We start from the raw sequence: 24,648 nt of genomic DNA, 5'->3' as shown, positions 1-24,648 counted from the left end.
TGCACTTTTACAATGTTTTATTAAAAATTGTATGTTGTAAAATTAAAATAAAATATGTTTTTATGGAATATAAGATACAGGTATCACTTATTTCACGTCATTAAATTTGAATAGGTAGACTTATCGGCAAAGAAGACAGAGGATGTAGGCCGCGAGAAAAAGCCGGCGTAAAAAACTCTCGGTATATCAATAATTTACAATCTAAATAAATATATATTTATTTTAATTAAAAATAACAAATAAGTAGTAATATTACAATAAGGTAGTACGGTAGTAAGGTGATTGAGGTAAATAATTTAGTATCTCCGAAAGTATTCCAGATATCCTTAAAGTAGAAATTGAATACTTCTTCTTTGTCATAAAGTAATTAATTCAGAAGAGTCTCATATTATGTGAAAATTGAATTAGACTGATGAAGGAATAACATTATACATGGATAGTTCTGGTTACAATATATTCTAACGTTCTTATGAAATATTCATGAAACATGTTTGAAGTCTCGCGCCCCGCAATGGTTAGACATGTTCTGTGCCTACTTTATTGATCATTTTTAAGATAGATGCAGTGTCAATATAGTGGCTATACGTGAACTCTAAGGCTGTGTGATTTGGATTTCCAGCTTTAGTAGTATTTTTAACATACAAATACACCCATACAACTTTATTTCTACTCACTTCTAACTAGTTAACTGTTTTGTTTTGTTTTTAAAACGTTAAATTTGTTTGTCTACCCATATATGTATGTACTTTTTGTTACCACTCAATATGACTTTGCTGTGGAATGGAAAAGTAGTTTTCCATATCACAGGTTCTTACCTATTTTGGAAACCAGTCTCCCAATACCTGTAATCTTATTGTTTGTTGTAAATGTTATATGGGAAAAATAAATTATTATTATTAGTATTATATATTTATTTTTATATTATTAAAACTTAACAACTTAACTTAAAAATTTTATGTTATTAATCGGACATACAAAAAGGTAGTTGCGAAGAAACCACAATTAAAACATAGACGTGTGTGTGGTAAAGAAGCAATAACTTATAATATTAATAATATTGTAAAAAGAAATCTTGGGCCTAAACCATTGATTTATTTAAGTAATTACCACTTCTCTATCTATCATTTGTCTTTCAACTTGGAAAACGTTTTGCCGGAAATTGAATCCGGGTGGGATTATAAGCATGTGTATTAACTAATTAAGGTACTTCTGAGGCAATTTAAACAAACTATGAAATAGTAAACATATTAAAGAAAACTTTCTAAAATAGAAAAAATATATTGTTTTTTTAGCTATTATATAAGTACTATAGAGTACAGATTGAGGCCTCCCTAGTAAGACATGCGACAGGAAAGCTTCGCCCTTCTTTAATTTATTTAAAGTTTGAAAAGCTCGCATTGAACTTTAAACCTTCCGACTCCCAGCACCAACATTAAGTTCCGCGAGCCTCTTCACAGGATGTGTTCTGCTTTGGATTCTACCACTAACATCGACCTTTTTTCGCACTCCTCTACTGCTTCATTTAAAAATAATTTTAAACTATTAATGTCCTAATCCTTGTATCTTTCTTCTTGTATATTTGTCGTTCTCCGGATTTATATATTTAGCTTTGCTTTGTTCTGTATCATATTTTTTATCAGTGAAACTTTTTGTGGATACATCCAATGTGTTTATTTTATGTTTTATTTTTAACTTTTTTTATTTGTATAGACATGTATCTGTTTTATTACATCTCTATCATACGCATATCATTTTGTTTCCCAAATAAATAAATAAAATAAAAGAAACAAAATAAATAAAGTAATTGTTAGATTTCATCTTGACATATAACATGCTATAAACTTGTCCATACCGAGTATTACAAACATAACATCAAATAAAATACAAAGTACATGCATAAAAAGGCAATAAATTATTTTCATACAAGGTAGAGTCAGAAATTTTACGCTCCGAGAGTTTCGGGCAGCCATTTATAAAGGACCTTTTTGTCCGAGTTCATAATATGTGGTTCTTTTTTTCCGTTTTCGTATCTGTCGACGAGAACACATGTACCACGCCAACCGTATTATATGCTAACTTGTTTAAATAAATTTTCATATACAGTTTGAAATTAATCCTCATTGTGTAAGCATTAGGGTGGGTCACTCTAGTTAGGAAAAAAATAAAAGTTGATGAATCAAATTCTAATAGTAATATTATGTTGTAGTGTACTATAAAAAGTATGTTTAGCTAAAAAACGGAAAATAAAACATACATCTTCAGCCCGCGCATGAGCTTCAAAGTTATTAGTTTTTGAGAAAAACATGTATTACTAAATACGATAGTTCATTATTAGAAATTACTTAAAATACTATTGAAACATTACAAATATTTAGTGAAAGACATATATATTCACGTTTAAAACAAAACACTTAAACAAATACACATAAAGGTTATCAAAAAATTATTTATTTTTATAGAAAAATCCCGCCTACTATTGAATTTCGCCATAACTTTCCTTGAAGTGAGTTTCACTTCCGATCACATGCCGACATTGCAACTTCTGTCACTATCTTTACACTTGGTTCAACCGCTAGTATATGGCAAGGTAGCCTAATAAACAACATCCTTTCGTCACCTTTTTTTCCATTATCTGAATAAGTTCGTCATTAGTTTGATTTCTTAGAATAGGTGGATGAAAGTTGGTTTCTGACCAGTTTATTCGATCAATGTAACATTTAGCATCAAAATTAAGCTTAGGAACTTCAAAAGTGCGTGGTAGTTTTCCCGTTGTAGATGAACTACTTTTAGAATTCTTCTAGCTGCAAGTTCTCTTATATGCTTTTCTTTATCTGTTGACATCGCTAATAGTAGATTTTGAGGGTGGGCAAATATGTGTTTCTGTGAATAATAGGATCTAGGACTGCTTTTAATGCACTTGATAAAAATCGCGAACATTTAATCAATGTCCAGAGGTGCCGTGATCCGTCTTTGTATGATGAGTGTGTCTTTATTTGGAACCACTCGGGGGCATATACTTTTACAATGTATTGGGCCAAAATTATAAAATTAGTTGATGGCGTTGGTGTAGAAATGTAAAGCCGCAAGATCCGGTTTGCCTTAGTCAACCAACGAGCATGTGATATTTATCCAGGTGATTTATTTGCTAAGTTCTTCCAGTAATTACTGCTAAGGTAATTTCATACAAATACTTTTGGTCTGTGCTTAAGTCATCAGGTTTTGACCTGGTATTGACTCCAATTCAACTACAGCTTGCGTTTCACACTAATCCAGCAACATACCAATAGAACCATTGTACGTAGGTGGGCCAGAAGTTTTACCATCCATATAATCAAACAAATGCCTCAAGGGCAGTTCATTTCAATGCAGCAAGCAAATTATCCATTGCAAAGGTCTCTGAAGTCTTTTTTCAAATAGCCTTATGACACTACTAAATTTACCTGTATTTGTTACTGTTCCATCGCATCCAATAGCCAGGAGGTCAACAGTACTTATATTTTTGGCGAAAAGAAAAGCGTTTATTGATACCTCAATGGCCTTTGCAGTTCCTTGTAATGCTTTCAGGAGCTGAATGACTGTTGTATGCAAGGCCACAGGGATTGATGCCTTTTCTCCTTCAATTTTCTGAGTTACAATTTCTGCAATTTCGGAAAACGCAGGCTCTTATTTACTGCTATTTTTAATTTTCTCTAGTCTATCCACTCGTAACATTTCATGACATCCTGGTATATTGATAATACGATTTCTTTTATATCTTCTATAGTTCTTAATATATATAGGGCACTTGTAAAACTGTCTATTATTTGACATGATAGAAAAATTTGATTTCCAAGTTCTTAAGCAAAAACACATAGTTTACAATTTCGCAACATTTCACTAGAAACTAGCCACTTTGATACATGAATTCTCTGAATGTACTTACCTTAAAAAATCTTCTTTTAATAAATAACACAGTTTATATAAGAAAATTAATGTGTATTTTAATGGATACTTATTAAAACATTAAATTATACCCAACGTCAAACGTGTAACTTAAGGTGTAAAAGTGGGTACCTGAGCTATTTTTTTCAAAATTTCGAGGGCGTTGCGCGGGCTGTTACACTTAAAATAGTTAAATAATATTTTTAAGGGTTTATAACAATACCCAACTACAACATATTTTCGCTATTAGAAATCGATTACTTAAAAAAAAATTTTTTGACCCACCCTAGTAAGCATGCCTTTAGGCTACCAATAGATTCTTTTGTGAAGTTTTGAATTATTTTTTTTTAAATTTTAAACAAATTTTAGTCAAAGGTATATGAATGCGTAAAGGTTTGTTCTTCTTAATGGTACAACTACCAAGTAATGATTGAGTGGACAAAACAAAATGGGCGAACTTGATACAGATGAAAGCAACTCATAGGAATTTTGTGTGACATAAGGTGACGCAAGATGGATTCTATGGGGAAGAATGATTACAATTTAGTAGCAGCGTGTAATTAACCATTTTATTGATGCAAAATTTTGTATTTTTCGGTTTCTTTTCAGTGAAAGTCGATCTAACCTAGCCTTTAAATAAATATATCTAGTTATTGATGATTATTATTTATTTAAAATGCAATATTTAAGTTTTTTATATATAACATGCATATGCATAACTACACTGTTTGTAAATCTAAACTTTTTTTATCTTTGTCTGCAGTTTAAGATGAAAAAAATAGTCTTATTTGGTCGTCGTGTTTGTATGAGAATGCTTTTATTTACCGACCACATTTTAACTTATAAGTTTTATTTTTGACTGAACGAATCTACTTCTTACATACATTCAAACTATTATAAAGTTATAATAATACGTTCTCCATAAACACTTCAGATAAGACATACGCATGAATATATAATTACTTCCGCTCTTTAGTCTTGTGGTATATTTTATTATCTAAGTGGTATTATTAATATTATAGGTCGGTTATCGAAAGCTGGCGGGTTCACAGTACTCACACTAATGCAATTTCACATACAGTATGTTTCAAAATATGATTTTTTTGCCATGCTATACATTTTAGTCCACTTATACACGACGGACAGTCTATTCATGATGTATTTATGATTGTATTTCAGTTTGACATCACGTCTCGCGCTTATTCACAGACACTACACAAGCACAAAGTGTAAATGTGTTGAAGCCGCCAGCTTTAGTTAACATACCTATACATATCAATAACGTACCTGTATACTGGATTGTCATCCCGGTACCAGACGACGAGTAAAAGGCTGTCATTTCTCTGCGGAGGACGCGAGTCACAAGGCAGTTCAGCTTCACCTCCGACTACTGATGACACCCTGGTCACCGTCCCCGTTACAGACGATGAGGGGCTACCTGTAATAGATAAGTGAAATTTAGTGTCTTATGCCAAAATATATTAATTATATGGTATAAGTTATTTTTATACTCTCGTACTCATTTTATTTATAGCCAGCGTGGCACTCAATATTTGGGTGTAAGGTATTAAATTAGTATCTTTAAATAATTCGAGAAATTAAATAAAATGTTGAGTCTTTCATTGTAATACACGACTATAACAGTTATGTACTGTTGTGTATATTTATTTATTTATTTATTAACACTTCGTTGCAAAAAACAATAAATCAAACACAATACAAAAAAAATTATAAGGGATGCAACGGGCGGCCTTATCGCTAATAAGCGATCTCTTCCAGGCAACCCTAGTTAAAGAAAAAACTAAAAAAAAAAGAAACATGATTCGTGCGAGAAGTGCAGAAACAAATGTTATATAAAAAAAATATATATATATACATAGTACCTTAATCTAAAGTAATACAATAAAAAAATATTAACAACAGACTAAAAACTTAAAAGCTAATCTTACAAATACATGGACAGCAAATAGTGATGTAAAAGGAAACATAAGATTTATACAAGTCACGATTGATCAGGATAGGATAAGGTTAGGATAAGGTTGTATAACATTGTTATGAAATGTATGTAGAAAGTTAAGAAAATATTATATTATATTAAACTTGTGTAAATATTATATTAAATTGATGAGAATAGTATATTTGTTAAAAATAAAATTGGTGCGTTCTACTCTGCAATATTAACAATAAAACTTATTCAACTATTAAATGATAATTCAATTACAACCACACTCTGCTAACAATATTTAATTGAATAACACTTTATTTACATACGATTAATATGTCAATTAATATTAACATATTCGTTTGAAAATTGTTCGCACGTGTAAAAAACAAAACACGTACTATGTATGCAGAACTCTATAATAATCTAATTTATAGGTGTGTATATTTCAATAAACACACCTATGAATTCCTATAAATATTAATACTTCAAAACTAACCAAAATTAATTCATCTCTAAGGGGAGAAACCACACGAGTTTACGTCTTGAGTCAATACAAAATGTTTGAGCAGGAATATTTGTTTAAAGTTAAAGGTTCGTGAACATTATTTTGTGGAATGACAAAGCAGGTAATAACGATTTAAATGGGTAATTTGTTTTATGTAGGTAAGACAAATAAGCAGACGGCTTGCGTAATTTCCATTGTTTTTATTTATGTCCTTGTGGTTATTTTATTTATGTTTTTAATTTACTCACAAGGAATATCTGTACTATTATTTTTTTGAAGTGAAATTTCTTTAGGAGGGTAAAATTTTTACGGATGAAACGTCACGGAGATGTGCACCATTTTGGTCGAAGCTTTTCTTCGTGATTGGTGAGAGCGATTGAGACCGATTGAGAGAGAGAGTGAGAGATCGAGAAAAAATACACGCTATTGGTTGATGGATTCGTTTAGTAGACTAGACATATTAGAACTTTAGATGGCAATTCTGTCGCATAACGTATTGTGCAGTAAACGCAGATTTTTTAATTATTTATATAATATTATAGATATATGTATACATATACATGGAGTGATCATATACTGGTACGTGATCATCTTTTGGGGTTTTTAACTTAGTAATAATTAATTAACTAAGAAGTCTCACTTCTGACATTTTGTACAGACACTTTGTACGCACGCACTTTTTTATTATATTTCAGAGTTGATTTGCATATGTACCGACTCATAGTATGTGTATATTTTTATTTAAATCTAATACATACATACATTTACTATCAATATTACGATGTCACCACATTGAATTCACAAGATGTTTCGTAAAAGCAAAATCTGAAATTCATTTTGTCTGTTTTTCACATTTATGTTTACGTTTAATAAATTGAAAAATACCTGATTAAAAGAGTCGTCTATACTTGTACATCATGTTTAGCTACTAGTGCTGTACACAAGTATGTAGTAATATTTTTTCACTAAATCGTCATGCAGGAATAGAATTAGCTTTATAAATATATTAAGCAAATTTATACAAATACAAATATTTCCTTTAATATAGTCAACCAAAAAAAAAAAACCAGCTGGTTAAAACGAATACATATATATAAAACTTTCAGATGAAGATTAATGATCATCAAGTTAACCTTTCGAACCGCGACTAAGAGTAATTTAAATAATGGTATAAATTGTACAACAAATTTCTTGAAATGAATTCGCCCAATAAACACGGTGACTGTGGACAAAATTGTAATTTATTTACCTCGTACTACGTTTACGTCATGTGTCACTCCTGGTTAAGGATTACGCGGGATTTTGCACGTATTCGTAGAATTTTACAAGTCAGTGTAGACATAAATATAACGTTGAACGAAATTTCATTACGTCATTTTTCTGTGAGTGTAATGAAAATTGAAAACGGATAAAGTGAATTTCTGATTTTGCATATATGTACGTCTTTTGCAAATTCAATATTTCACCTGTTTGTTACACGTCACAAAATATATCACGAAAAATTATACATAATATTTTTTTTTACTAAAATTTATTTATTCTGTTTTTAAAATTATTTTAATTTTGCCTTGTTAGTAATAAAAAAAAACAGTAGCGCTATAACGCCTCAGATGTCAGTATTTATTTTTTGATCATTTATTTTTCTTCCACAGAGGATAGTGATCAGTCTTGCCTGACACATAGTCGACTGTGGCATGCCGACACGACGTTTTCCTTCAGCATACGAACAAGTATGAATGCGAACATAGAATGAAATGTGCATTGGTGCACACTTACGACCTCAGGATGGTAGTCGCAAGCTCGCCACACTAGGCTAAAATTGCTTATGCTATTTAAAGTAGATATTAATTATATCGATAAATATCTTAATATATAAAAATTACGTGTCACGTTGTTTGTCCGCTATGGACTCCTAAACCGATTTCAATCAAATTTGCACACCGTGTGCGGTTTGATCTAACTTAAAAGATAGGATAGCTTACATCTCAATTTATACCCGCAATATTATTTTATTGCAAATTATATGTTAATTATTTGAAAGTCACAATTCTAACAGATGGCGCTGTGTTGAAAGTACCAACGCTTCACATAAGCTACAATTTAATGGCATTACCACCACAAAAGCATGGTCGTCCCCATGACTGGTTCTCCTACCGTTTCCCTTGAATAGTTTACTACTATGTAATATAACAAAAACCTTAGCCACAGCAACGCTTGGTCGGTCTGCTAGTATACATATATATAATAGAAGCTAATAATATCTGTATACTATAAATCATCATCTTTCTTTGAGGAAAATCTTATAGAAATACATTGGTACTAGCTTCGCATTTATATGGTTCTAAAAAGCCGAGAATATTAATTGGGAGAAGAATAACATAGCGGACTGTAGATGACATAAAAAAAACATTTGGAACACGCCTTTTTGAAGCTTAAACAGTCATTTTTTTTAAATTCTTATTTAATAAATATACCCTATACTTATTGACACAGCTGATTGTAGAATTTTAGCCCCATTCAAATACCTATATAGTTGTATAGGTAATTATGATATAGATTAGAGAACTTATTTTTCAAGCAACACGCATGGACGATAAAAACGTCACTTAATAATAAAGTTATTACTTTCCTTATAATTTAATTAGTATAATTATTGAAAATTTATAATAGAATATAAGCCGTACTTTATCCTAGCTAAAAGGATTAGGAGACACAAAGCTAAGTTATTATTATAGCTCTGGATTATTAATGCAATTAAAGGTTACACTTGACTAGGAAGCTTACTCTTTGCAAATAGGATTTACGTCGTAAAACTCTAAACGCGGACAATAACTGGTATCAATGATAGTGGATGGTGAGGTTGGGTTGGCGGCCTTGTCGAACATACCAGAACGTACTAGTGGAGGGAAAAAGTACCAAAAGTACCCTACGAGCATGCATGAAAGTGGAATAAACAAAAGGGGTATTGAGGACCGTATCATTTACCCTGTAGATTCACTAAAACTAAATGAAAATAATGTATATAATGGTAATAGAATTAGTCAGTAAATATTAAATTAAGAAAAACATATGCTACCTAATATAGCAATTGAACAACGGTCTAAAAATTTGTTATTTTACTCGCAATATATCATTTTTACACGTTTTAAAAAAGGAAACTTTAACGCTAGTTATAGTATAAGCCAGGCAGGGCCGTCATCAATAAAATTAGACATCGCTATGACAGCACCATGGAAGGTAAAAAGAGTTTACAATTATTAGAGCGAGTCACGAATACATCGTAGTAATGGAAACGTTTACACGCAACGCATTAGTCGTGGCGTCAAAAAGTTTTGTACTTTTTGTCGAGTTTCGTGGAACTATTAAGTAACACTTTCATAGCTTCAACGTGTTTTCGTGGTTTAGTTTTGAGAACGGTGAACATTTAACAGCTATTTATATACCAGCCGCAAAAACGATAAAATTATAGATTCTTATAATAAAACCACGGTCGTGTTAGTTATGTTTGCCCAAAATAGGTTTACAAAAACTATTTTCTCTTTCGGGATGTCTTCATTTATTGATGACAGAATGACAGAAGCTAGGAGTTGAGAAGTTGTGCTTGTATTTTCAACACTTTCTAACTTATAATATATAAGACAATGAATTTGCGTAAGTATATATCTAATCGAAGACCAGTGGCCTAGTGGGTTCAGCGTTCGACGCTCATACCGGAGGTATTAGGTTCAATCCCCGGCTGTGCACCAATGGAGTTTCTTTCTGCGCATTTAACATTTGCTCGAACGGTCAAGGAAAACATCGTGAGGAAGCCTAACATGTCTTATACCCAAAAAATCGACGGTGTGTGTCAGGCACTGAAGGCCTATTAGATTTAAAAATGATCATGAAACAGATTAAGAAATCTGAGGCCAAGACCTAAAGAGGTTGTAGCGCCACTGATTTATTTTTATATATCTAACGGAATTCTTGAGTCCTGAAAATAACCCTAAAACTTTTTTTAAATGATAACTTTATTTCGTAACGTATTAAAACAGTCTATAAGAAGTACACTGTTTTGTAACATTCACAAACCATGCACTATTCTCTTTATATAACCCTAATACTGTCTTCGTTAGAAGGGTCGGCGTTCCCCTATAATTGTACAAGGTTGACTAATGCTCAGACTTAAACGGTTGTCCTTCTCGATTCAATGTAGGACCTGTTTGGAGAGAATGAGACAAAAAGTGTCATGTTGATAACTTACTGTGGCGTATCTTGTTAGGGACGGGCGATATCGTGGTGAGACAATGTCCCCTTTGCTGTTATTTAATATTTTTATATTAATTTTTATTATTTCAACTAAAAGTAATAATGGCACAGTACAATTTATGAAATTTATTTTATTTAGCTTGTCCTGATTAGGTCAAATCTAGTAATTGAAATTTGACCCTCTCCCTCAACAGGGAGGGATTAATCTACAATTTGGCATGTTTAATCTTTAGTTCTAATGAAAATAGAACATTTGGTATTGATAAAAAAAAAGATAGAGTTCGATTTAAAGATTGTCTATACCATTTAATTTTTTATTTTCAATAAAACCATTTACTTAAAAACATTATTACGATTTTTTTATACGTGTGTAAAAACGTCTAATTATACTGATATGTTTCAGTTTGTTAGATTGTATAATATTAGTTTTTTTTAATATTATTCTTGTATTTTTAGCTAGTTATTAAATAATTGTAATTTCATACATTTCCGAGAGCCAGGTTGGAGTATTATTTAAGTAAGCTTAAAAAGCTTAAACTTCCAGCATTTATTTAACTAAAATAAATAAAAAATGCAAAAAATCCTAGTGAAAGATTTATCTTTTTAAAACGATACCATCATTAAAGAATTTAAATCAATTTCAAACTGTAAAACGCAACATTAACTATAGCCTTTTAGTAACAGCACTTTGTCAAAGAAACAATAAAGAACTAAAAGAGGGCATTTTATCAATGAAGGCTACGGTAACAAAAGCCTACGTCAAAAGCGTAGCTGCTACGCCGTAGCCCGTAGGTTCCGTGTCAAACTAAGTTATAACAGTAACCTGTAATTTCGAGGCGCGAATAAAGTTCAGCAACTTAGGTCTATTAAGATTTTAATCCATTTTCCTTTATAACCCATTATTATGCTTAAAACGTTGGTCTATGATTAATCGTTAGGCAGTGATAAAGGTTTTTAATAGATTGTTGACTTGTTAAATCTTAATATAAATAAATTACACGTTACGTTGTTTGTCCGCTATGGACACCTAAACTACTTAACCGATTTCAATCAAATTTACACACCGCGTGCAGTTTGATTTAACTTAAAAGATAGGATAGCTTACATATATATATATATCATTATATATATGTTTGTTTGGAGGCCTGGATGGTTTAGATTCACAAATCAGCCCGGCAGATGGCGCTACAGTCTGTACTTTCATAATTTGTTTAATATCCTAATCGCTTGAAATTTCATGCAGGACAACGTCTCTGGGATCCGCTTGTATAATATATATTAAAATAAACAAAATTTAACACTGTATTAAATCACTTTTAAATTTGTTGCAATGATTTTTTAAGATGTTACAAGGAATTCTTTGTAAGTTGACATACATTTTACGGCTTATCGTAGGAATTAATATATTAAGATCTGAAGAAATACTGAAGGAGTGCAAGCAAAGTGTTTTAAGGCATTGAAAGTTCAATTCAATGTCCATACTCCTTTTTGATTGTATGGATTAAAGGGTATAGTATGTTCAATGAAACTCTAATTACTTATATATTTTTTCCTGGTAACAGTAACCATAGTTTATTTTTATCGAAATAATTAGTTAAAAACCTTTCAAACAATGAGTTCATCAAATATCCGATTCAATGTAATCAAATGAAATTGCCAAAGCAAATAGATTAAGTTTCTTGCATTCGAGCCGACATCGCGTGCTATCGTTTAGTAATTACTCAAACATAAAAAGCCCTACAACTCGTTGTCCATATATTATTGAAATTACAGAAATTTCCGTAAAAATATTAAAATAATGGACAGTTATATAAACACATTGTAACTCTTGTAAAGGACCTTATACAATAATTACGTAAATAAGAGCGTGTTAATCTATCTTTAAGTAATACACATACATCATTTTCTATGTCTATAATATAAAAATGAATCGCAAAATGGTAAGCGCATAACTCAACAACGCCTGGACCAATTTGGCCAATTCTTTTTTTTTAATATTCCTTAAAATACGAGGATGGTTCTTCCGAATAATTTAAAAAAAATTGAGTGAAAAAGTCTAAAAACAACACTTTTCTATATTCCCATACAAAATATTCGTAATAATACTTAAAAGTCAATTTGAACTTTAATACCATATCATAAAGTTCAAGTGTTCAAGTTTATGATCCGGGAAGGTAAATTTTTATTTTTTGACATAATGTATTTGTTGTCTTATCAATTTTTTTTATATGACTTGGTAGACCGGTGTCCCAAATAGCAGTATAAGTATTTTAAAAAAATGAAGAATCGACTGTTAGGCGGTACGATGTTCGCCAGGCCAGCTAGTACTATATATAATTTAGTCACAATTTGATAAAATTGAATTAAAGATTGTTACATAATTGTGTAGTAAATTTGGAAATATGCTTCGTTTAGGTTTGCTTTGTAATTTTTTAATACTGACATGTGGGTATATCACCCATGTGCCAGATAATAGAATATAAAGGAAAGCACAGATTACTATTATTTGTTAGTTTACTCTCAAGTTGAACAATAGTTATAATAATTCTTGGACCTAAAAGTTATAAAGACTTAAATAAGGGTATTTACTTTAAATCTAAAGAGGCAAACATCTGTCAAAACCTAAGTAGTTTCACCAATACGCTTAGTTTCGTTCTTTTTATAACTCTGAATGTTAATACCACGTTTTATTTGTTCGATCCGCAAACACCCTTTCATTCTTTCATATAGAACATTTTTATCGGCAAATATTGACTAGCCCATCACGTCTTTAACCCTTTTCGTAAAGATCACATCAAACGATTTAATATAATCCCTATTTATTCCAAACGTATGTACACACTACACTATTTCCTTTTTCGAACACTCTATGAGAAAGGCCGCATGCAAAACCGTAATCTCACGATTTCACCGGCGATATAGATGTTAAGGAAGTAATGTATTTATTATCGAGATAGAAGTGAGGAAAGTAAAACTTTTCCCTTGTAGTGACCTTCTACATTAGTATATAACGCTGCATCTTAGCTCTCTAATTTTATGTCAAATAATTTGGGTTATTTAACGATAAAGCAATGGCAGTGAAATATATTCTTGACAACTAATTGAATCTATGGTGACATTTAATTTTAACTTTTGTAGTACTCTACACAGCTAATCATGATTTGAGAAATTTAGTGATTGATTGCTTTTATTTATTTTTAATTGATCATAAAATTACAAAAACATAAAAAACGTAATCAACGTTCTGAATTAAATTATATCGATACTAACTACCCTTTTGCCGTGGAAGTCTACATATATATTATTAAAAAACAGACGTAATAATATGTCTATATATATTATACTCATATAAATGTATGGGCAACACCATACTAGGCCATATTCATTTTATAGTTCAGAAACACTTTGATAGGCTTTCCTTAATGGTAATTTGTTTCCTTTTGGTCATGTACTATATCTGTGCAAAGTATTATGCTATGGAATTCTCTTCCAACTGACATTAGACGAGCTCAGTCCTTAAATTTATTCAAAAAGCTTCTTTTTGATCATTTTCTTTCTGCCTCGTAATTAGCTGCCTTTGCTTATATATATTAATTATTGTGACTCTGTTAACCTTTTGTATTGTATTTTATTTTAAATGTTTTTCTATACATAGTTCTATTTATTATTATTGTTATTTTTCCTTTACTTTACTTTAGTTATAGTAACGGGTTATTTTGAGTTTTTATTTTTATTTGTTTGTTAATAATTTTTGCAATTCTTGTACTCTACCCTCTGTAGGTGTTTCTTTTTCATTGTTCCACATTAGGGTTGCCTGGAAGAAATCGCTTGTTAGCGATAAGGCCGCCCGTTGCCTTATAACTTTTGTAACATGTTTTTTTTTTTTGTTGTTGTGTGTATGTTTGTGAATAAGGTAATAAAGCATAAATAAATACTATATACGTCAGATAATGAAAGCGTTTTACTAAAAGTCTAAGCATGACATAAGAGGAAGGCGTAACAACCCTCGCGTTTCATATTCTTAACACCATTTCAACAGAGAGCGTGAAGTAAAAGCTTCATTCTGTAAGTGTTATTGTTATAATAGTACAAGATCTGTCGTGAGAAATGTATCCTCTAGATTTTAATAATATAAATGTTAAATAATAACGAAAACGGTTGTCAAACAATAATGGATAGAAACTATGCATTATTTTTTAAAAAATAACCATATTTTCACAGTTCAGTTGAATTGGGAAATGATTTTTTTCCACTTTGTATTTTCTCTCAGCTAAAAATATTTAAAAAATCGGAAGTCGACAATAAATATATTTAAACATTTTATTGTTTTACATAATCTGCATTCATTTAAGTAGGTGATTTAGAATTTACCAAGATATTTATCAAAAAAATCAAAAATCAAAATACGTTTATTCAATTAAGATGCTTCTTAGAGCATGCTTATGAATGTCAGCAACGTTTACAAAATTCACGAAAGAGCAAGACTACGCCATCATAATTGTTTTAATATTTTAAAAATAATTAAATTTAAAATTAAATTATTATAATAATTGTTCCTTCTTTAGATTAAAGAATCACTCAAATACATTGGTCATCAACCTTAGGGTTAGTTAATTTGCAATTGCAAGCTTAACCTTGAGGCCAATAATAAATAAGAAATCAGTGACGCTGCTATCCTTTGTTCCTATATCTATTCCTTCGTCATTTTCTTTAACATCCAAGTGGGTAATCAGCCTTCTGTGCCTGACACACGACGTCAATATCTGGCAAGTTTCCTCACGATGTTTTATTCACCGTGCATGAGCGTGTGATTAATGCCTACATAGAAACAATTGTGTATTGATCCCTTGATTCGAACGCATGACTTTATGGTTGACGGTTACGTGCTTAAATCCAAGGCTTAAGACCAGTGCTGCTCTTTATTAAATGATCAATAAATTATTCATACATATTTCTTACATTAGATCTAAGACCAAAACGCGTTTGTAACTGTCTCGTTTGCTTTGTAGACTAACAGTCGTTTAAATATACGTTATGGCAAATAATAAAGCTTGTTTGTTCTCCCTTTCTCCTTGTTCAGTGGCCATAGCGTAAAATTGCATGTTAGCAACGCGTTTATATCGCCAAAGTGCTAATTTGCACTCAGATATCAACACGTAAATGGAAATGGGCTAAATTAATTTACATGCGTTATGAATTTGTCAAATTTATATGGGTCATGAAGGATTAACATATTTTTTTAAATTGTTATTATCTTATTGCAAGTGGTAGATAATAATAATTATTTATATAATATTAGATTACTAGAAATTATTATTTATATTTTAGATTACCAAACTTGATAAAATCAAATTGTATTGATTTAAATAATTTAATTATAAGCTGAATAGTACGTACATACATGAAATAGTATTCTTGGCACGAAAATTTTACATTAACTTGGCGCATATATTTTCCGAGATAATTAATTACACAAATTACTGTAGCTGCATTTTTTATTTATTTATTAAATAATTAGAATAATTTGTAAAGAATGTTAATTTACTTTTAAATGCATACTTTTCATAAAAATTAAGCTTCATAAATGAGTATAATATACCTCTTTTCAAGCGAAAAATATAATCTATCGTTATTAAATACATTAATTTATCTATAATACAGTTATCATGGATTTTAAAAACTATCTCCAATCGTATAACTGAGTGCTTGAGAACATAGAGAAATTAAATTCTACAAATTATTAACAGCAAGCTACACCGAAGGGAATTAGTAGCCGTTCTACGACCGTCTACGAGCGAAGAGCTCTACGGCGTAGATAAACACCAAACAACAGAATTCCATTTATAAGTTACTAGCTTATATACGTAACCTTGGAATAAATGGTAGCCTAGATATTATCTTCTGTAAAGTGGACTTCTGTCTTATCTTGTGTTACTTTCTTTTCATAAAGCGGCTTATTAAATACAAATAATTCATTTAACACATACCTATTACTTAGTAATTGATCAGTGTAATTATTATCAGTATATGATAGTTGGTTTGTTTGAAAAAGTAAACTATCATTTAGTACTTTGGGAATTTTCATCGGATATAGTAGAGTAGAAAATAGAGTCAAAAGAACCTTTATCATAATTGTGTTTCAAGTTTGTATTAATTGACTCCATATTAAACGGACATAAAATTGTTTCAATGTGAAACTATCCTTTCAGTGTTATGGCTTGGATGTAAAAATCCAAAAATATTTAATGTAATATTTATGTATTGACTTCATACATATTGTAATTTTCCAAGAGCTTCATTGACTTCTTGTGTCGTTACTATACATGAGCCTGCAAGCCTATTACGAGTATCGGGTTGTAACACTTAAATCCCTTTAACGATTATAGGCTGTATTATGTTCATGTAAATATGAGAATGGGCTTGTAACCGCTGAGATCCTTTTAAAGGTCTATTGCTTAGCAAAAATGGAATTAAAAAATTAAAAAAGGGTGTGTACTTATACTTCTTTGCGTATTAATTTGCTTCGAGCACTTTAGAGGGACGTTTCCCTCTTCGAATTGCATTTGTTTTGTCCATTTTAATAGTCACTTCCAATCGAAACGATATAATATGTACTAATCATGACATTTTACAATAAACACTATGTTTTTTTATCACATTGGAACGGGTTTCGTATAGAAATCATTATTTTGGATTAAATAAACACGACTCTGAAAAACACTACGCCATGACAGACAGTGCAACTTGTCGATAAAACAGAGCAGCGCCAACTAGCGGCCCAGACTGTTTTACCGACGTTTGAACAGATATTTAGGGTGTCGGTTTTCTGTGACGCGCGCGCACACCCATCGTAAAAAACATCGTAAAAAACTATCAGCAATACACTAATTAAATATAGATAAGATTCAAGACTAGAGTTCATAACCGTAAGTGTAGTTAAAATATTTGACGTATGACAAAATAGTGATATGCCCTTTGTTTCGAAAGCTAGGTTCATTTAAATATGTTAAGTAGGATGGAAAAAAAGCTTTAAGCGTTAAATTGTTGAGAACTTTATAAAATATCTTTACTGTATTTACAGCTAAAAATATTCAGTAAAGAGCTATAGTCTCTAAGCACGGTAAGCGTCTTTAAATAAAATTCATTACGTTTTCCCCAAGGATTTTATTTAAATTTATTTCTCCCTACATCTTGGTTAATGTTATTAACATCGTTCCGTTTATATATTACACTGAAACCTACGTTAATAGTAACAGATTGCGGCTAACAAAATCCGCTTACATAAGACTATTTTCCATATAGAAAATTTCATCGGGAGCGGCCAAGCTGACGTGATACATAGGCATACGAGCAGCCACCCGGAAGGCACCTGAGCGTACCTATCAAGCCACTGACTCAGAACACTGAGGGTTAGCAAAAATCTCTGGCTTGATTTCGTGCCTTTAAAAGTAATCAAAATGTTTTAAGAAACAGAGCGATTTGGTAATCCATTAAAATATTTTATTTTGAGAGCCCTAAGTATTTTCACGTTTTGAGTTTTTTCAACAATTGACTCATTAAATAAAGTAATGTAACTATAAACAACTTTTGTTGAGCTTATACTTTAAAAACACTTGACCTTTAGTAAAAAGGCATGTATTTTAAAAATAACTTTATCTCTTTACCTGTGAAAAAGGTCTTTTTATTAAAAACTAAATTCTAAAAGAGAATTTCACAAAAGTAAGAATCTCAAGTTTATGCGTTTATTCCCCGTACACTAAAATTGTAATCCCACCTTTAGTGCCTTATAAAAATAGATTCTACATAAAATATTCATATATAAGACGTAAAAATATGTATGTTATTCGATCTTTTTTCTTAAAGTACTGCTCGATAGTTTTGGTTAACAGCCTTCAATAGCACGCATTTTTTTGGGATTTATATTTAAAATTAATAATCATCAATAACTGCTACGAGACTTTGTACACAATAGGTATGGTCGTTTTTACTTATCGACTTTCTTAACGTACTCTCACTAACCAACTTTGCCTTCTTACAGGAGCTTGTTTAAAAAAAAATGGAATGATGCTTTTAACCTTCAAGTTAATAGTAGATTAAAAACACCTGATTTTCCTAGAACTTTACTATCATTGTGGCTTTCAAACAAACACAACAAACAGTCGAAATCAACTTCTGCCACTAAAATCTCTCAACTCCCAAGAGAGCACACACACTTACTATTCCATTATATACTCGTTTACAGGAATTCAACCAGATTTACCCACTCTAAAGCTCTATATTTGAAAACGTATAGTAAGATGTAACCTAGTCTTAGAATTTGCCAAATTGTTTATAAAAAATTGAAATAGGTTTTTTTGCCATGTATATTATTTCTAGGAAAACATTTTTTAGTTCAATAAAAATATATTATAATCTTCAATAATAAAAATAGGGGTTGATCGTACAGGGGTGAAAATTTGAGGTTGTATGTATTTTATTGTAGTTTAAAAAAAATAAAAACAAAAAACATTTCTAAAAAATAAAGAAAAATATAAATAGTAGCCGATTCTCAGACTTACTGAATTGGCATAAAAAAATTCTTAAGAATCGGTCGAGCCATTTTGGAGGAGTATATGAACGAACTTTGTGACAAGAGACAAGACGAACACGAGAATTTTATATATTAGATAAAGCCAGTAATAGATTTTATTTATTTATTTATTTATTTATTCAGAAGATTCACAGCACAATACAGAAATAGATATATATTATATATATATATAATATTATGGGCCAATTAAAAATCTTCACATATAGTTTTTTTTTTAACAACAAGAAGGTTTACACTATACATGCCAAATATTTTTTAGCCGTGTAATTTTTACCCGTGAACCACTTATATAGTATAATATAAATTGTATTCATCAGCAATCCATGCCTTAAAATGATTCCTAAAAAATAGGACAATTTATAGCTTAATAAACACATTGTATATTGCGTAACGTATTCGAAATAAAAAGGCCTTAAGAATTTAGATAGCGTAATTATTTCACCTGTCCGTTGCAGTAACAATAGCCTGAGAATAATGAATGGACGCATTTTGCATTATATCTTTCATCCGTATTTTATTTTTATATTAAAAGCTTCTAGCTTATGTGAAAAGATCAGAAAATGAGTACAACGTTCGTTAGTCGTATTTAATGAAAACCACAAATGGTGGTCATGAAGTTGACACATTTATTTTTATTATGCGCAGTTGGTGTTTATCGAAGTTTCTGGAGCAAATTTTCATATAAGATTATTTATAAAAATACATACATAATAAATACAAAATTTCATATAAACTACCAAACATGTATACATGTGTGTATGTACTCCAAATTGTTCTGTTTATGGTTTTGTGCCTTTTAATGTTTCCTTTTTATTTTAGTTTCGTTACTCATATATTATAAAAAACCTAATCTGATACAATTAAACGTCACTTTTATAATTTTAACTTGTATTATATTTTTGTGATTTGTATGTTTCCTTAAGTGAAGTCTCAAATCTGTGATAGTTTTTATTGAACTTTATTTAAGATGACTATTAGATGTAAGTATGACCTTGATGTTATAAAAAAGTTTTAGGTATTTATAGACAATCCGAACACACTGACATCATCGTATTATTATTATTTTAAATCTTGGTTAAACCTATTGGATCAACCCAAAGGTAAAAAGATTTAATTATGTATAAATGTTCTTAAATTTATAAAACATATTTTTTCTATTATTCATAAAATGATAAGGACAAAACATTTTATTGCTATTAGAGGTACGTTTGTGAATACGACTAACGCCACTTAATAACTTGAACCGAATAGGAAGGATAAATATATTTAGTGTGACTTTAGTGTAGCTTTATTTCGTTCACTTTGTTTTATGAGGGAACGTAACACCGGAACCGGAAGTTGAGTAATTGCACGAAATACACAAGTACTGAAACACGTTTGTGAAAACCGTTTTAATTGCGTCTTAAATAACAGGCGGATTTTACTTACACTCATTATCTTTTAAAACTTGTCTTTCTTTGTTTGAATATTAATTTTTAAAACTGTACAAACGATGTGATTATTTATATTACACAAGTTACTGCTATCTTTATATATATAATTCTTCTGTGAGTGTGTATGTCACTGAAATTCTCTCAAACGACTGGACCGATTTTGATGAAATTTTTGTGTGTGTTCAAGGGGATCTGGGAATGGTTTAGATTCACAAATCAGCCCGCCAGATGGCGCTGCAGTCGGTACTTTCATACTTTGCTTTACTAATTGCTTGAAATATCATGCAGGACAACGTCTGTCGGGTCCACTAGTTCTATATAAATTTTGTATGGACTGTTGTGTAACAGTTGTGCAACAATGAAAAAAATCACTGGTTTCGCATAATTTTCTTTTAAATATAATAATAAAAAAATATGAATTACAATGTTGCCCTTTTATACAGACTTTGGTCCCTACACTGCATTGCTGTTGTGCCACACTCTTCCGAGGTATAAAAACGAAGAAAAAAGAAGTAGGTATACTCATATTTTTCGCTATAAGAAAAAACTATTAAATTAAAATCCTATTCGGTTCAAGTTATATAAATTCTCCAAATCTAGTAAACATCTTACCTTATACCACGATACCTTTTGTAGCACCGAGATTGAGTTGATAGCAAGAAATGACGGCTAAGTTTAAAAATCCGCGCTCTTTTTACATGATAATGTCTTTAAAGCAAACTTAATTAAAGACTCAGGATATCAAATACAAAGCGAGGCAAGACCTTGACAAAATCTTGAATAAGCCGACCTCGTTACAGCAAACCTATTGAATTTGGTTGCAATAAACGATTGTAGCTGAACAAATTTCAACCGAATTACCTTGTATAAAAGTTTACTTTCGCAAACATTAAATGTATCGTTCAGTGATATTAATTAAAAGGCATATCTTAAGATTTAAGAAAAAACATTGTCCGCTCATTTATTGAATAGGTATTTATGGACCTAATTATAACTGTTTAAACTAAATTGAAAAGAAATTAATGGAGAATGTTCAATAGATCAGAACCATTCATGCGAATTTCTTTTGAAATGTATTACTTTTTTTTCAAGATTTAATGAAAATCGCCTTCAAATTTACATAGAATACGTTTTTGTGACTAGCTAGAAAAAGTTCATTCAAGTAGGTAGTCAATTGATGTGCAGAAGAAAATTTTATATTGAAAATCCTAAATTCTGTTTCTAAATCTGTAATTATAGTCTTTATTTAAGATTTTATATGTATACCATTTCTTACCGCTTATTAACGCTTAAGTTTATTAACGCTTTTTTCATACTTAATAATATTATTTCCATCTCGTGGTTGGCAAGAGAAGCAAAAAAGGAAAAGAGGAAGACAGAGCAAGTGATGGGCTGTCGATATAAAGAGAATAGGAGGCACAACTTGTACAAGAGCTAACATCAGATTATCAGATTAGATTAAGTGAGGTGAGGTTAGGGTAGCGCGGAATAGCAAGGCAATCATAATTATTGAATTTAACTGATTATACAAAATTATAGAAATAAACAATTTTATATTAAACATTTCTTTTCATTACTTCGTACTTATTTATAAATTTAAACCTTAAAAAAGAATGATCTGTCTCGTTATAAAAAAAAAAACTAATAGCTTTTTTTATGGTTACAATTTGATGCTTAAAGTTGTTCCCTCTCATACTATCCATTATCTAGTATGCTAGAAACTAGAAAGTGGAGTAACAGAGAACAATGTTCCAGCCACAAAGCAATACTGAATTATTTATATAGGAAGCACCTAAGAGAACCAAACTAAACACACGTAATTGAATCTATGTTTGAAGACTTGCTATTAACTATTTTATTGAGTATAAAGTGAACTAGTTTCTAAGTTTTTCAGCACTGAACACTTATTACGTGGTATTTAATTTTTTAGCGTGGTAAGGACAAGCAAGATGTCACTCAAAATGATATTAGCAGTAATGTTTTATCTTTATACATATAAAAAGAAAATGGTGTTCGTTTGAGGCTCTTTCACGCTTAAACCACTGATCGTATCGACATGAAACTACCACCATTCGATGCGAAATTTTTCCTAGATGGTTTATGGCTATTTATTTATTAAATTCCAACGTTCCTTCAACGTTTTTTATTGCTGTTTTACTTTTATGAAAATTTATCCATACGGACGCCTCCCCGAATGTTTCCGCGGTGAAGGCTTCCTAGAACCTCTAAACGTCAACATCTGTTAAAAACTCGATTTTCGAAATATTTCAATTTTATTAGCGGGAAGTTAAAAAGAAGAATAATAAAAATATGAAAAAAAATAAAATAATGAAACATAAAATTTATTTTAATTCGTCCAGCAAAGCGGGCGCGAAACGGCTAGTGTTATTCATAAAATAAAGGGTGTCGCGGGAGGGGAGTGATAGCGTTCGGTAGGTGATGAGTGCGGATTTTTAATCGCTATGTCGCATCGGTCTGATCGTATCGTATCGCGCGTACACAGTAGAGGCGTACTTTAGCAATGAGTTTTCGTTGAGCACAACCCACGTTTTGTAATCGCTTTGAAATCCACCGTTTGAGTAACGCCCTTAGCATTCAGTTAATTAAGTCGTGGGTAGAAAAGTTCAGATCGACGGGATGTAAACTGAATCATTAAATTCGCCCACCAAATAGACCTGTGCGATTGATTTCAACGATATATCGCGTCGCCGCTGCGGTTGCGGAGCATCTAGGCACTTGACACCCTATATTAACCAGATTGCAATCGTTTTACTAAAATCCCTTATAGTGATCCCTTAAATGTAACAAAATATTGTAAACATATTTTAAAAGAGTAAGTGTGGAGTTTCTTGCCCATTCTTCTCCACACGAAACTACCTTTTGGAAGGAGCAACTAGAATCTTCTTTGTATTTTTTTTGACGTTTAAAAGTGCCATTTTAGATGGTCTAATTGGAATAAATGATTTGACTTTGACTTTAGTCTCCTTTTGTCAAATTGTGTTACCGCTGTGATGTAATGAGATATAAATGCTTTCGTCAAATGTACAATCAGAGTGATTTATTTTATAAATCGGGTAAATGGGTGGGAGTTTAATGTGAAAAGCGAATTAGACAAGCGTAATTTTTGTAGAAAAGTTGGCTTTTAGCAACCACAAATTGATATATAAATTCAAAATTCATTCTTCTTTAAATTGTGAATTACTTATTGTCGTTTGTCTAACTAATTGAATACCGCTACATACAATCTTTTTCACTGCAGTGGAAGCGATTCTCAACTATTTACTTGTGGGTTTGAATCGCTTCTATTATTCGATGTAAATCACATAATTATGAAAAGTTAAAAGGCACGTTATTCGATGCGTTTAGATCACAAACGTTAAACAAGATTGTCAGATACTTTAAAGTTTAAAGTGTGAGTCAACCGCTTGGAAATAATCGGTTGTTTTGAAGCGTAAGGAGGGTTGCGCGATATTATTGACTTCACTGATGCTATTAATAAACAATTTTAACCGTGGGTACTTTCCAATAACATAAGTGTCACTTAGATTTACGAACTCTTCAATCAGTAGTTTGTAGTAGTTTGACGGCTCATTGGTCTAGTGGTCAGTACCCCTGACTGCGAATCCATAGGTCCCGGGTTCGATCCCCGGCTGAGACAAACATCATCGTGTTGTGCTGAGGTCTTGGGTGTTTAAATATGTATTTATGTGTCTATCTATCTATAATATGTATGTATATCCTTTTCCTAGTACCCATAACACAAGCTTCACCAGCTTAGCATAGGACTAGGTCAATTGGTGTAATTGTCCAATCATATTATATATTATATTATAGTAGTAATCATAAGTCAAGTTAGTTTTTTATTAATACAGCGTCACAACCCCACTACCCCTAATTTTATCTATGCTCATATTTTAAGCAATTAAAGACATTTGTTACCCATCGTCAAACGAAGTGTTTTATTTGAACATATCCATACTACAACCGCCACCGAACTTAATTATTA

At 31.0% G+C, this 24,648-nt stretch overlaps 1 protein-coding gene across 4 annotated transcripts in view; it reads right to left on the bottom strand.

The window, feature by feature from the left end:
* Nucleotides 1–24,648, bottom strand: part of LOC125057849 (hemicentin-1-like) — a 147,447-nt gene that overhangs the window by 74,940 nt on the left and 47,859 nt on the right. For all 4 annotated transcript variants that reach the window (XM_047661765.1, XM_047661767.1, XM_047661764.1 and 1 more), the window contains exon 3: nucleotides 5,209–5,359. In XM_047661765.1, coding sequence (XP_047517721.1) covers nucleotides 5,209–5,359 — 151 coding nt within the window. The remainder of the gene's footprint in view (nucleotides 1–5,208; nucleotides 5,360–24,648) is intronic.

Source organism: Pieris napi, chromosome 17 (genome assembly GCF_905475465.1).
Source record: "Pieris napi chromosome 17, ilPieNapi1.2, whole genome shotgun sequence".
Taxonomy (NCBI): Eukaryota; Metazoa; Arthropoda; class Insecta; order Lepidoptera; family Pieridae; genus Pieris; species Pieris napi.
The sequence above is the reverse complement of the archived record's forward strand: the minus strand, read 5'-3'. Positions and strand labels throughout refer to the sequence as shown.